This window comes from Trichomycterus rosablanca, chromosome 4 (genome assembly GCF_030014385.1).
Source record: "Trichomycterus rosablanca isolate fTriRos1 chromosome 4, fTriRos1.hap1, whole genome shotgun sequence".
Classification (NCBI taxonomy): domain Eukaryota; kingdom Metazoa; phylum Chordata; class Actinopteri; order Siluriformes; family Trichomycteridae; genus Trichomycterus; species Trichomycterus rosablanca.
The window spans coordinates 4,793,277-4,808,155 of record NC_085991.1 but is presented as its reverse complement, the minus strand read 5'-3'; the positions used below and the strand labels follow the sequence as shown (position 1 = coordinate 4,808,155).

Here is a 14,879-nt window from a genome sequence, read left to right as displayed (position 1 = left end):
CACAGAATAGTAAGCATATAGTTTTGTAACAGATTTCACACAGCTGATAGCAATGGGTGTTGTTAATGCACCTGAGTTAAATAATAAAGAATTGGTATCCAAATATTTTTGGCAATTTGATGTAAAATAAAGACACAGCAATAGACAATCAACAGCTTTTTTCCAGGTTTTATTGTCACTGCCAGTTGGTATTCATCTTCAATCCTTTAAGTAGTAAATGTTCTTGCATCTACAGTCCAATCAAGTCATTTACTGCCTACAACCAGTAATAAAAACATTATCATAAATGGTCTGTTTTGACAGGTTTTTACTGGACCCCTCGTTTTGCATTTCTTAAGTGCTCAGCACTTGATGAACTGATGTGTGACCTCATAGATCCCAACAGACTCACTGGCCTTTTCATCATAGTCTGTCCAGTCCTGAAACACAAAGAATTTCAGTGCAGAAAAAAAAACTTTTTTTTTACTTTTTTACATTTTAATACATTCACTCAAATTCAAAAATGTAACAAATTGTATTTACTAAAATATTTGCACCCTTTGCTGTGCTAATTATTCTTGAGATACCATGTCTACAGTGAAACATGGTGGTGGGAGCAGCATGATATGGCGGTATTTCCAAGCAGCAGGGACTGCTGGTGCCTTCGGGTCATACAGAAACTCTGCAAGTGTCGGTTGACTTCTGGTCTTAGAGAATGTTGTAAAATTTTGTAATCATCTGAGAACTTTAGGAAGGTCCTTTAACTTTATCATCATTCCTATTGTGTAAAATATTTCAACCAATGGCAACATCTTTCATAATAACTAAACCATCAAATACTTGTTTGTCGGCACTTGATGCCATGTGTTATAAGTGACGAGAAACCTTTACCCACCTTCTCCTGAAGATTGATTTCTAGAAACTGAGTGGTCGTCTCAGCACCCTTAGCAGCAAAGCCAGCCTGCAAAATAATCAGGTTCACAACATGTGGTCAAGATGTTGATCCAGAATGTTACTATTCAGATTACAGACTGATGACCGGACATTTTTGTTATTGTGCTTGCTAGCTGTTTGTGATTTTTAAAGGACCTTTATGAGCACAGCGAGCACAATGTAAAAAGTCTCTCACCTGAGGCTGAAAATCAACTGGTTCAAGGCCTCGGCACTCAAACTGCACCATTGTCTTAAACCTATCGCTGTCCTCCATCTTGAAATAAATATATAAATATGGTGATGTGTATGGAGTTGAATAAAATATATAACAAGAAGTCTTAAAAAGCAGATAAAGAATATTTATTGCTATATACAAGCAATTGTGAGAATATAGTTTGACAATTGTAAGTTTAAATGAAAACATCAAGTTCTGTTGATAAATGACCGTGTGCACTATTATTCTAACGCAGCCTCAGTACTTTTGCTTTTTTTTTTTTTCACTTTTACAACCTTTTGCTTTGGTAACATCTAATAAGCAATTTTGGTGGAACTTAATCCTCGTGCAAATCAGCACTCTGTGACCTACTGCTGGCCAGAGTAAGTAAGTAACCACAAGTGGCAAGGGCCACCAGAGTAAGGAAGAATTGGATATATCCACACATACAATGCAAACGGGAAAGAGGGATTCAGACATGAGTTCCCTCACTTACATTATATGGCGTAATGGTATCTTTCAGGATATCTGTGGAGGAAAGAAATGAAGGCAAAAGCTGATTAATTAAACTGCACATTTATAAAAATGACTGTGGTTTTTATTAAGACATAATTAGATTAAAAATATGAAAAGGTTAGATAGTAAAACATGCATGCATAAAAAACTGTAGAGATTAGGTTCATAATTAAATGCAGATTACTATTCCAATGAAAGTACATTTTCATCAGCTAAATTGTGACCCTAGGAACTAAGTCCTGCATCAGTTAAACAATGTGCTTCAAATGGGCTATACTGTTTCAGGGGCTCAAGTTTGGGAACCATGTTCATGCTATATGGTTGTAGAGGTATGGTGCAAGCACAGGCCCACACTCATGCATTGTACTGCTGTATAACATTTACTTTAAATGATTATGTAAGATCATCTGCCATCATCCCATCATACAGTTTTGCTGGATATGTTCACTGAATGGACCACATTTACCTATCGAGTTCTCCCGGGAACACAGCTTACACTTCTGAACCATACTGGCACTGCCTCTGCCTCCTTTAAGTGGCATGCTGTCCTAAAGAAAATCCTCTGTCAGTAAATACATACTAAACATACAGAGCCCTGTTCTTATTATCAGCAACCAACTTTTGTAGAAATACATATAGTAATATGCAAATACATGCTAATAAAATAAGAAATGGATGGAAATTATTGTCTGCGCTCTTGCACCTTGTATCTTCTTAAGGTCCCCTTGGCACGTACGAAATTAGGGAAACAGGCTTTTAATCATGCTGCACCATCAGACTGGAATACACTGCAGAATGTTTTAAAATTGCAGGATTTGGTGAATTTAAGTTATTTTAAAAACATGTTGTTGAATATGGACATAGGTAAAACAGTTTGTAATTGTTTTAAATGAGCATTGTATTGTCTATATTATGTATTCATGTTTGTCGTATGTTGTTTGTATAAGTGTAACTATGTACTATGTTGCTGCTTATCTTGGCCAGGACTCTCCTGCAAATGAGATTGTAAATCTCAGTGAGATTAATTTCCTGGTTAAATAAAAAAAAAATAAAAAAAAAAAATAAAAAAAATGGAGCAGAATGTACAGAATTATGCAAGAAAAACAATAAATAACTCAACATTAACAAGGTTCATAAGAAAAAAAACTAAATAAATAAAAAGAACCATCTGTATTGTTAATAACTAATACATAATAATGTTATGCTTTACCAGTAATGTGATATACTGCCATTTTTCAGAGACCTCTCCACAGTTACCACACTTGAGCTGCAATAAAACAAAAAAAAATCTAAATATTGGTAAAATACAATATATTGTCAATAGAAAGGCATTTGTAATTCAGCCACAGCTAACCACAACACTTACTACATTGACATAAACATGCCTGTAAAACCTAAAATGTGCATTGTAGAAACAGAAGTATCTAGTGTATAATCATCCCTAGTGCACTACATAGTTAATGTAGAGGAATTTGGGATTCAGCCACAGAACTGCCACATTAAAGATTTTGTAGCTGGAATGACTGCAAATACTACCGTTTGTACATTTAAACACACTGTAATGAATTGATGCATCTTACTTAAAGGCAGAGTAATACTGTTTATAAAAATATGAGACAATATTCGTTCACGCAGTTTTCTGACACACTAGCTGAATCCTAAATAGCCCCACATTCCCTATTAAGGTGCCCTATAAAGTGTTTAAAATTGGTGATTCTAAAAATAAGCTAGTGCACTACGTAGCTAAAGATTGGTCATTTGAGATTCAGCCATAAAAACAACTTCAGCTGTTAAAAATGGCATATTAAGCACACATTGTTTAAACAAAGAACTTCTCTAAAAGCTAGTTATATGTAGCATTAACTACTTAAAAATATATCACACCTTTTGAGAAACGCTCCATTTTAAAGTGTGTACATTTGAATTTAGCACGAAGCTAATTACCTTTAAATACCAGCGAAAGTCTTCTCCGTCAGGTCTGACATTTGTAACGTTCTCCAACGTCGCTTTGAACTGCAAACCAAATTTCTGAGGAAAGCAATATTTGTGCTTTATAAATGCATTTCAACAGGCAAGCAAAAACAGTGGAAAGTCAATTGTAAGCACACCTACCCCCATGTTGGCGTTTAGAGCGTTTTCGTAAATACGCTATCCGTAGAATGAGTTCACACCGCTGTCTGGGATAGTGTTCCATATGTCTCCATTACCCCTGCACAAGTGCACTACATATAGAGCACGGTACGTATTCTTGTACGCCCTGTCTAGTGCACTTCATATACAGACTGAAGCAATTTGGAACACATGCAATTAAAGAAAATGAAAAACACGGATTATCAAATCGTTTTTATTTCTTTTGCAAATACAGTTGTTGTGAATGAAATTCACACTTATATTCTTTGGCAAAACCTAATCTACCAACTATCTACAAATAAATTTAAAAAACAAACAAACTCATGGTTAAGTTTTTAGTGATCTAGCTACAATTCAAGTAATTGTCTGGACATCATGAAATCACCCTGATTTTTAAGTATAAAACATGATCGGGTTTTTAGGCATGAGTTGAGTCCAAAATTGTTTACAGGCTTCACTGTGAATGCATCCAAATGTAAACCTATAACCTTAAATGGAACAAATTCCTAGCAGCAAAGGATCTTGCGTGATCAAAGTATTAAGTCTTGACCTTTATTGAAGAAAAAAAAAAAAAAAAACAACAACAATCCCTCGAATAGTCAAGTAATTAAACTACGGTAATAAAATCTGACCACTAGCATCAAAGCAAGTGGGACTTTTTGCATGAAGGACAACTCGACCCCACTGTCACCTTTCCTGAGTTCTGGTTTCAAGTTTATAAGGGCGTCGTACACAAACATAGATCTTGAGTCTTAACCGTTCGTACATCTGGAGTTTTTTCACTGTGAGCCACAACAGAGCGCATCATTTATTTACAACAGGCAAAGATGACAGCACTCGTGCAAACAGAAAGCCCTTAAAAGGGTTAAAGTAAACCGAACATTTCAAATAAAAAGTCATATCAGCCCCGGTCAGACATCTCTGCACTTCCAGTTGATGCTGTTGAAGAGAAGAAGATGAAGGGACCGCATGTCTTTTGAGAGGTGCATCCCCATCCTCAGCAAAAGGAAGGGACAGGGTGAGGTCAATGAGGTCTGCTTGATTCTGAAGTCCGTCTCTGTCTCTGAGGAGTCGCGGTACCGTTTGTGTAGCCGTTCTGGCGCTTGACAAAGCCGTTTAGAATGTCCTGAATGTGCTGCACTATGAGGTTTATCGCAACTGCAAAAAAGAGGAGAAACGTAATTATTCAGAGGGAGAATGAATCAAGATCAACATTTTCTAGTGCAACAATATTGTACTGGTTCAGTACATTCAAACATGGGTTTGACGTCTATGATGTGAAAGTCTTGCACATTACAACTGAATAAACTACTGGTGGTGACACAGCTTACGATTACCTCAAATAAGGGGTCCTAACACAGTGCTGATTTTTCTGTTAAGACTGTGCCAGTGGTACCAGTCCACAGAAACGTCATGATGATTTATTTATGGCTTGATTCCACAAGCACTCATGTTGAAATTCCATACAGAGGTACAACGCACATCCTTCTTGATGTACAGTATCTATCGCTGTTTCAATGTAGTTTGGGTAATCAATGCAGTTTAACAATTATAACAAGCTTTTGAATCTTGGTATCCAGTGCACAGTGGTAGGGCTGTCGCGCTAACCGCAATTTTGAAATATCGCGGTATAGACCAGCCAACCGCAGGGCATGCTGGACAACCGCAACACCGCGATATTCACGTTTTTTCTTTCTTTCTTCTCCTTTTTTTTTTTATTGTTGCAGGTCCATCTTGTTTTATACGCTTACATTCGTGCGTAATAAATGTTAAATAAATTCATAATGAAAATGAGCTAGGAGCGACATTTTCCCGCAACCTGTTCTCATGCGTTGCTGCTGAGTGTCAGGCTTTGTGTTTTAAAATGTAAACAATCGCAACAGGAATTATAGGCAAGTTTATTAATGATTAAATTGAGTTCACACTCAATAAATACTTGTAATTTAGACTATATTCAAACAGCCTCGGTGTACTAAAACACTTAATGACGGTTAATATGGCATTGCAGCCTGCAGATTCTCTCTTGCTGGCTTGCTGGAATGATTTAAATGTATTTTTTCGTTGAATAAAAATGTATTGAAACGAATAATAACTTGAAATGTAGTATATATTGTTATGTTAATTATATCTACTAAATAGATGGTTAATAGTGGCGCGATAACCAGGCTAGACTTTCTCTGATCTCTAAAGTCGCATGCAGGTTCAGTACATCTACAGTGTAATAACCTCCTCACCCCCGAGATTGGACGCTTTGAAAACAAACAATATCCTGTAACAACACTTGTTCATTTCAGCCTTTTAAATGACATTATAAAAAAAAAAAAAGAAATTTTGCTTGGGGACTGTGAGTTATTTAGTGTCCAGTATACTGGACATTTGGAATTAAGAGCATGAAATGTGCAAGATTCTGAAAAAATTTACATATTATTATTACCATTATAACATGTGACATATCAAGTATTGTACATTTATGGCATAATGTAATACATGTTTATAATATTAAAAAGCATATACTAGTTTATACAGAAGTTAAAATTTACATTTTAATTATTTATATGAATATTTTAAATATTTAATTTAAAACTTTTAATTTTAAAAACCTCAAACCTTAAAAATGAAAACTCAAACTTTTTAATTAAAACATTTAGTTTTGTTCATTTCCCCTTTTCTTATAAACAAACTTTCCTTTTATAGATATATTTTAAAAACAAGGAACATTACTAAAACATAAAACAGAATATTCAGTTTGTGAATATAAATTTTAAATTTTAAATTATCCACATATCTATCTTTCAATATAAATATTTTGAAAATAAATGATATCTAAATTATTCAAATCAAAACCTTTTGCATTTCAGCTTTGAGTTTTTCTTTTCTTTTTTTAACGGGACCTTGTGTGGAACTCATAAAAGCAGTTTCGTTCAACTTGAATGCAAAGAAATACATTACATTTTAAACATCTTATGCTTGATTTTTTGGTGCAGCCAGGGTTTCTGCACCTCTGAAAGCTGGTGCTATCACTACCCACCACTGGCAAGTGCTCTGCCCCACTGCATTTAACATCTTGGCTTAGAATCACTTGACTCCCTATCACTATCCTGTTGATATTCATCCCACTACTCTCAACACTGCAGTCCAGGCACGTGCACAGACATTTTTGGGGGCAGGTGCTCAAACCAAAAAAAAAGGGCACCCATCGCCAAAATTATTTATAAAATTAAAAAAAAAAAAAAAAAAAAAAAACATGGTACGATATTTAAGTTATATATTTATTTTTGTTAACACAATCAATACACATCTAATCAAATAACTCAAATTATCAAATTGCATAAATAAATGAAAAACAGGCAAAAACAAGGCAATATTGTGCACGCTTTTAATAACCAAACAACTGATACTGATACATCTCCCTCATTTGCTTTAGATGGCTTAATCCAGGATAAAAGAGAGCTGCTACCCTGAGATGCTTGCTGTAGTTCCTTTTCTTTCTGCTTTTGTAACCTTTCAAGAGTGACTTACTGAATCTCCATAAAGGGGAGAACACAGTATACATCATTTTACTGTTTTCTGACAGAGTTGAAGCATTAAACTAATAATATACCATTACTAGTATCAATTTACCTCACCAGACTGTCATGTAGCTCAACTTAAGACCTACCTTTGATTTCAAATCAGAAACCCACTTTGGGTAGTTAATGTTAACGATGGGCCTATTTTTATGCCAATAAAATCAAATAGACAACTAAATAACATTTTCCTATTTATGCGGGTCAGAGGAGAAGTGTGTAGCAGCGGTTTGGCCTGGCGCTCAGCACTGCATGATTGCTAACCGGAGGAGGAGGAGGGAGGGGCAAGGCGGGGATCATATTGGGGCAGAATTCTCACAAGAACTCAAATAAATGCCCGTCAGATATCAAAACAATTTTGGGGGGAATTGATGACAGAGAGGGTAATTTTTAAATATTAATGAATGTAGAAAAAAGTTGGGCTCTAGCAGAAAGGCCACTTTTCTCATCCAGGGCAAAAGGGCAGGTGCTTGAGCACCACTAGGGGTCTATCTGTGCACGTGCCTGCTGCAGTCTATTACTATCATCTAGTAATTTAAGCACCTCATCTACTGTCAGCCCTTAACATACACGAAAAAGATATGTACAGCACGAAAAATGCAAAAAGTAATACTGATGCACATCTTCTAATTCATAGTTAGCATGACAAACTAAACAACATTCAATACGTTAAATCCAAATGTCCAGCTGGCTGGACATAAAACATTTGCTCTAAATTTAAGTATGCGTAAATACATATTCATCGCTTATATTGTTACCAATCATTACAAAAACCTTCTAAAAATACATCATTTCTAAAACACTTTGGTTATATGTGCACATTAATAGATAAAAACGTATGTTTTGTTCGGTCACGGAGGCAACAAGCGTCTTTCTCAACAGCTGCCATCTTCGGGTCTTTTTTCAAGAAGCTTAAAAAAAATTCTCAATGTCTTTGACCAACCAGTAGAAAGACAGAGTTGTGTTGGAGTGTCTAAAAGTGAGTGTAACAAAGTAAAACTTCCTGTCGAGTTATAAAACCCAGAAAAAAAAATGTCCAGTATACTGGACATTAGGAGTGAGGAGGTTAATGCAACGAGCACCATCAGAGAGAGTTTTAGTGCCGAGGGGAACATCGCTACCCCACTCAGATCCTCTCTAAAACACATCAGGTGAACATGTTGGTTCGTCTAGCGCGCATGATAACGCAGGTTTAAACTCTTACAGACTTTATTCTTTATTCTATTTTTTTTTACCATATTTTGATTAGATGTGCATTTAAAATATTTAGCCTAAACACTTTTTTTTTGTTTCACAGTGTATATCTAACCTAGGCTAGAAGCTTATTTAAACCTTTTTTTAATAGAGAAAAGACACGCATCCCTGCTCTGTTCTGTATTTAACAATAGCCTATACACGCATTTCATTGGTCTTAAAGCTGTCTCATCTTTGTCATTATAAAGCAATAATATACCGTATCATAGCCTAACAATAAAGCTTGTTTATATAGCTCTAAAATCCAGATCAATTAAGTAATTTTCAAAAACAACTAAAAATGGCGATATAACCGCATACCGCGATATTGAGACAGGCTGAATATCGCAAGGGGAAATTCTGTCACTGCAACAGCCCTACACAGTGGCAATGCTTCTTCACAAACTTGGCCACAACAAGGCCAATTGTGTTCTAGTCAGCAAGATTTACTTGTGATAGAAGCCACACAGTGACTATTTTAGACAAAATAGCCTTTTGTCCTAAACAGTCTTACCAAGGTTATCGGCACCACGTGGGATGATGACGTCAGCATACTTCTTTGTCTGAAAAGGCAGCAAAGGGAAGCCAGAGCTTTGAATATGTGGGTCAATTTATAAATACAAGTATTCAGATCTTTGAAAAAAATCCCGACACTTACTGGAAGACAAAATTCCTCGAAGGCTGGCTTTACAAAAGTGATATACTGGGACAGAACCTGCTCCAGCTCCCGTCCTCTGTCACTGATGTCACGCAGAACTAGCACACGATCAAACACAGGACTTTTTTTTAAAAAGTCATCAAGGCGCGAGGAGGTTTAACTGGTGGAGTTTGGAACACATGTACCTCTGCGAGAGAGCCGTGTGTCAGCATCTGTGTCCACAAACAGCTTCATCTGGAACAGGTCCCGGATCTCTTGTGTGTAGAACATGAGAATGCCCTCGAAGAGGACCACGTCAGCTGGGTACAGCGTTATGAACTTGTCTTTTCTGTGGAGGAAGAAGTAGTACGCACAAAGTTAGATTTGTTTTCATATGGACCTTTATTTACCTGAAGAAAGTACAAAGCGATTTCTTAAGCTTTAAGATTTTGGTAAATATAAGATTTTGGTTCATATAATTTGATGACTTCAACACACTCCAACAAAATAAAACAGGGAACTGAGGACACTTATTGTTGCAGTTTTGCATTTGAAATTTTTAGGGAATTCTTGCTTGATTTTAATTGAAGACTTTAATTGCTTATCACATTGTGTGTGGTCATCATTGTCTGATTCTCCTCTTTAAAATGTGCCATTAATTTTTGAGAGAAAATAGATCTGGACTGCAAACAGGCCAGTATAGCAAACAACTGACTGTGACATGCACAGTTGTTATCAAACAGGCATAGCCATGTGCATTTTTGGTGAATGGTGCTAATGTTTTGTATGATCGCTATAATATTCTCAGAAAACCCACAATAAACTGGTGGTAAAGTTTTTAGACAGTCGTCTGTGATCCAATCATTCATTCCTAAAAAATAACCCACAGTGATAGATCTCATCACAAATGATTAAGCTGAAGCTGACCTGGAATGAGTGACGAAGTCATATTCTGGGATGTGAACCGTCTTGCCCTGCAGAATGTCATGAAGGGTCTTCAGGATGAGCTCAGTGTCAAAAGCATCTAGGTACAGAAGTTGATAAAGTTAAAACATTAGATCATTAATTAACATTAGCTTTATTTAAAAGTAAATCAAAGTTGGGTTTCAATTCTGCTTTGAAACAAAGCTAGCCTAGTTAGCCTAAACTCAAGATGTTCTGGATCCATGCACTGAGCCAAAGCCCTTCATCAATATCAATACTACAATACAAAGTAATGCTGGTATTCTGTTGTGCTGATCTGTACTGCTGGTTTATTACCTGGATGATCGAAGTTGAACTGGCCCTTGACGGCTTTGGCTTTCTGCTCAGGGGTGAGCACTTTGTAGAAGCTGTCCTGGCTCAGGATGGCCACCTGGCGCTGCCGATGGTCAATCTCATTCTGGCCCAGCAGCTCCATGATCTTGGCACATACTGACGACTGTCGAGAACAAGTTGACAATACAATTAGACCACAACAGTGCTATAGTGGACAATTCAAGGATATTGTTTCTTGCATTCTTGTGCTGGCAGTGATTGTGCACCTAAAGCATGCACATATTTACATAAACATATATTTAATACGACCAGAAGTATGCGAACACTCCTCCTAATTAAGTTTGGGTGTTTCAGCCACACTCTGAACATACGAATAAAACCCAACATAGAAAATATATATTATGCTTGTATTATCAACCTCATAAACACTTTTTGGATTTAACAGACACAAAATCTACCTACTTGGGGCCCTGTCATTCCTAAACATGCCTACCATATCACAGTTTTGGGAACACTGACGGATCCGAACATCCTGACCTGCAGTCCATATACAGGAAACGGTGCTGGTCAAGGGCCAGGAGGATAGTAAAGGACCCCAGTCATCCCAGTAATAGACTGTTTTCTTTGTTACGGTCTGGGAAACGCTTTCGTGCCTTAAAAGCCAAAACAGAGAGGATGAGGAGGAGCTTTTTTCCACAAGCTATTCGAGTCCTCAACCAAAATAGCAGGACTAACGTACACAAATCTAATTTATGTGTATATATGAGTGTATATATATATATAGAGAGAGAGAGATTTATATGTATGTGTGTATATATGTATATGCGTGTATACAGGTTCTATGTATGTGTATGTATATATGTGTATATGTACAGTGTATCACAAAAGTGAGTACACCCCTCACATTTCTGCAAATATTTCATTATATCTTTTCATGGGACAACACTATAGACATGAAACTTGGATATAACTTAGAGTAGTCAGTGTACAGCTTGTATAGCAGTGTAGATTTACTGTCTTCTGAAAATAACTCAACACACAGCCATTAATGTCTAAACAGCTGGCAACATAAGTGAGTACACCCCACAGTGAACATGTCCAAATTGTGCCCAAATGTGTCGTTGTCCCTCCCTGGTGTCATGTGTCAAGGTCCCAGGTGTAAATGGGGAGCAGGGCTGTTAAATTTGGTGTTTTGGGTACAATTCTCTCATACTGGCCACTGGATATTCAACATGGCACCTCATGGCAAAGAACTCTCTGAGGATGTGAAAAATAGAATTGTTGCTCTCCACAAAGATGGCCTGGGCTATAAGAAGATTGCTAACACCCTGAAACTGAGCTACAGCATGGTGGCCAAGGTCATACAGCGGTTTTCCAGGACAGGTTCCACTCGGAACAGGCTTCGCCAGGGTCGACCAAAGAAGTTGAGTCCACGTGTTCGGCGTCATATCCAGAGGTTGGCTTTAAAAAATAGACACATGAGTGCTGCCAGCATTGCTGCAGAGGTTGAAGATGTGGGAGGTCAGCCTGTCAGTGCTCAGACCATACGCCGCACACTGCATCAACTCGGTCTGCATGGTCGTCATCCCAGAAGGAAGCTGACGCATAAGAAAGCCCGCAAACAGTTTGCTGAAGACAAGCAGTCCAAGAACATGGATTACTGGAATGCCCTGTGGTCTGACGAGACCAAGATAAACTTGTTTGGCTCAGATGGTGTCCAGCATGTGTGGCGGCGCCCTGGTGAGAAGTACCAAGACAACTGTATCTTGCCTACAGTCAAGCATGGTGGTGGTAGCATCATGGTCTTGGGCTGCATGAGTGTTGCTGGCACTGGGGAGCTGCAGTTCATTGAGGGAAACATGAATTCCAACATGTACTGTGACATTCTGAAACAGAGCATGATCCCATCCCTTCGAAAACTGGGCCTCATGGCAGTTTTCCAACAGGATAACGACCCCAAACACAACCTCCAAGATGACAACTGCCTTGCTGAGGAAGCTGAAGGTAAAGGTGATGGACTAAACCCAATTGAGCACCTGTGGCGCATCCTCAAGTGGAAGGTGGAGGAGTTCAAGGTGTCTAACATCCACCAGCTCCGTGATGTCATCATGGAGGAGTGGAAGAGGATTCCAGTAGCAACCTGTGCAGCTCTGGTGAATTCCATGCCCAGGAGGGTTAAGGCAGTGCTGGATAATAATGGTGGTCACACAAAATATTGACACTTTGGGCACAATTTGGACATGTTCACTGTGGGGTGTACTCACTTATGTTGCCAGCTATTTAGACATTAATGGCTGTGTGTTGAGTTATTTTCAGAAGACAGTAAATCTACACTGCTATACAAGTTGTACACTGAATACTCTAAGTTATACCCAAGTTTTATTTCTATAGTGTTGTCCCATGAAAATATATAATGAAATATTTGCAGAAATGTGAGGGGTGTACTCACTTTTGTGATACACTGTATATAGATTTGTATTTGTGTACGATATTCACACTTATTGCATATGTTGCACAATAATAGATCAATATTATGTAAAGTTCTTGCACTGTTGTCACTTTCGCATACTTGGTTTACCTTAAATTACTTTTATTTTTAATTATATTTAAGCTTTCTTAATTTCAATTTTTCAAATTTCTGTATTATTACACTTCAGATTTTAAACATTTCTATTTTTTGTGTAATATATATTTTGTGTACTTTTACTTTTTGTAACTGCTGTGGCTGAGCAGTAACAAAAGCATTTCACTGCCAGTTGTACTGTGTTTGACTATGTATGTGACAAATAAACCTTGATTTGATTACACAAAGTTAGTGAGTGAAATATGTTTATTTATAACGCTTACATCATTATAATGGGGCTGGGCATTAAATCTTGCCCCCCCCCCCTTTCCTTTAGATATATATTGATTATGGCCTTGTTTTTAACTTTAGCTAGGGTTTTATCAGACCGGTTGTACCGGATGGGATATAGGAATGTTTAAAAGCTTTGACTGCAGCTTTGTACGCAGGTAAATATGTAGCAAAGCCTGCGCACCTGCCTTGCACAGTTTTGCCCTACAGACCCTTGGAAAGTTTTCTTCACCTTCACCATGATTACGTCATTAATGATGACGTCACGTTGTAAACATTGAGCCGGAATCCACCCCAAACTGCCCCCTTTGAACAAGTCGGCTACGTGCAAAACACCACAATAGGCATGAACAGTGCCTAACTATGTTCTACACTACACAGATAACATTATATGCATCATTTAATGCATATGCATTACAAGAGCCCAAATGTGTGGGAGGAAGTGGTTGGAGAGCAATCACAAAAAATCTGATCTGCTTAAATCTGATACTAAATGTGGTAGAATGGGACAGAAATGGACAATCAAATGTACATCTGGTTTACTCGAGCACGTGCTGGTGAATGACGGGATCAGCTCGAGCCGAGGCTAACAGAAATTCCGATACGACTAACAAAACTATGAAATATGCGTAGTTTTCCGTTTTACACCTGTTTGTCTAAATGTAAATCAATCAGCCGGTAAACATTCTAATGGTGATTACAAATCCAAATAATATTTGAATAAACAAACTTTAAACAAATGCCACGAGTTCGGAAAGGAGCGACTCCACGCGCGCGCTCCGACCGTTACACAAAGATTCAACAAAACGAGCTCGACGACGGAAAGAAAAATAACCAAAACACGATGAAAAAAACGAGGACGAACCTTTCCACTGGCCGTACCGCCAGAAACGCCGATGAGGAAAGGTTGTCTAACCGCGTTGCCGTTCTCCCCGTGGTCCTGAAGCCGCGTTTCGCTATCGCCAGCCATGCTTGCTCTGTCGCTAACCTACCACAGATCTAATCCTAAACCGCTCCAAGATCCCTCTCCACGGGCACTAACGTGTCGGCTGAATGAACGACTGCAACTCCTTTCGTAGCGCACTTCTTTATACTAAATGGTCCGATTTGGAATAAGGCCAAAGCCTTCCCTCTACCACGCTGCCTCGAGCTCAAACTGAATTTCAATTTGAAATCTAGTGCCCTAGATATGGTACAGAATACATTCATTAAATCCCCTAAGTAGGGCACCTATGTAGAGAGAATAGTAACATTTAGGATACAGATTCCCCTCACCGCATTAGGTTTGAAGTATCAAACAAGGACGTTTTTGAAAGAATACAATCAATTTCATTTACAAATAAGAACAATTATGAGCTATTAATGACTTACAAACGTTTACATTTTCTAACCCGGCCACATTTTCCATTTTAGTATGTATGTGTGTATTTAAAAAGTTTACAGATGTCAAAGAACATGCATGAAGTTTTGTCATTTAAAGTTTTTCAAATGTTCACTGAGTTAAAAATAAAATAGAACGTTTTTGAGGCATGATTTCCTCACTACTTATTAGTGATTATA

At 37.7% G+C, this 14,879-nt stretch overlaps 2 protein-coding genes across 4 annotated transcripts; both read right to left on the bottom strand.

Moving 5' to 3' along the window:
• Positions 1-150: 150 nt before the first annotated feature.
• czib (CXXC motif containing zinc binding protein) lies at positions 151-3,826 on the bottom strand. Of its 3 annotated transcripts, XM_062992967.1 has the most exons (8): positions 3,755-3,826; positions 3,587-3,670; positions 2,853-2,909; positions 2,109-2,190; positions 1,623-1,654; positions 1,109-1,186; positions 875-940; positions 151-419 (listed from the first exon to the last, which is right to left on the bottom strand). In XM_062992967.1, the coding sequence occupies exons 1-8, from the start codon at positions 3,758-3,760 to the stop codon at positions 342-344; spliced, it is 483 nt and encodes a 160-aa protein (XP_062849037.1). In that variant the 5' UTR covers positions 3,761-3,826; the 3' UTR covers positions 151-341. The 3 variants fall into 3 exon arrangements, with proteins under 3 accessions (XP_062849037.1, XP_062849039.1, XP_062849038.1); XM_062992969.1 differs by lacking the exons at positions 3,587-3,670; positions 3,755-3,826 and having other exon boundaries at positions 2,109-2,185; positions 2,853-2,906; XM_062992968.1 differs by lacking the exons at positions 2,853-2,909; positions 3,587-3,670; positions 3,755-3,826 and adding an exon at positions 2,346-2,368.
• Positions 3,827-3,972: 146 nt separating this feature from the next.
• On the bottom strand, positions 3,973-14,543 carry uck2b (uridine-cytidine kinase 2b). Its single transcript, XM_062993844.1, has 7 exons — positions 14,185-14,543; positions 10,469-10,628; positions 10,136-10,232; positions 9,415-9,557; positions 9,230-9,327; positions 9,086-9,134; positions 3,973-4,930 (listed from the first exon to the last, which is right to left on the bottom strand). Exons 1-7 carry the CDS (start codon positions 14,287-14,289, stop codon positions 4,797-4,799), a joined length of 786 nt encoding a protein of 261 aa, XP_062849914.1. The 5' UTR covers positions 14,290-14,543; the 3' UTR covers positions 3,973-4,796.
• Between the last annotated feature and the right edge of the window lie 336 nt (positions 14,544-14,879).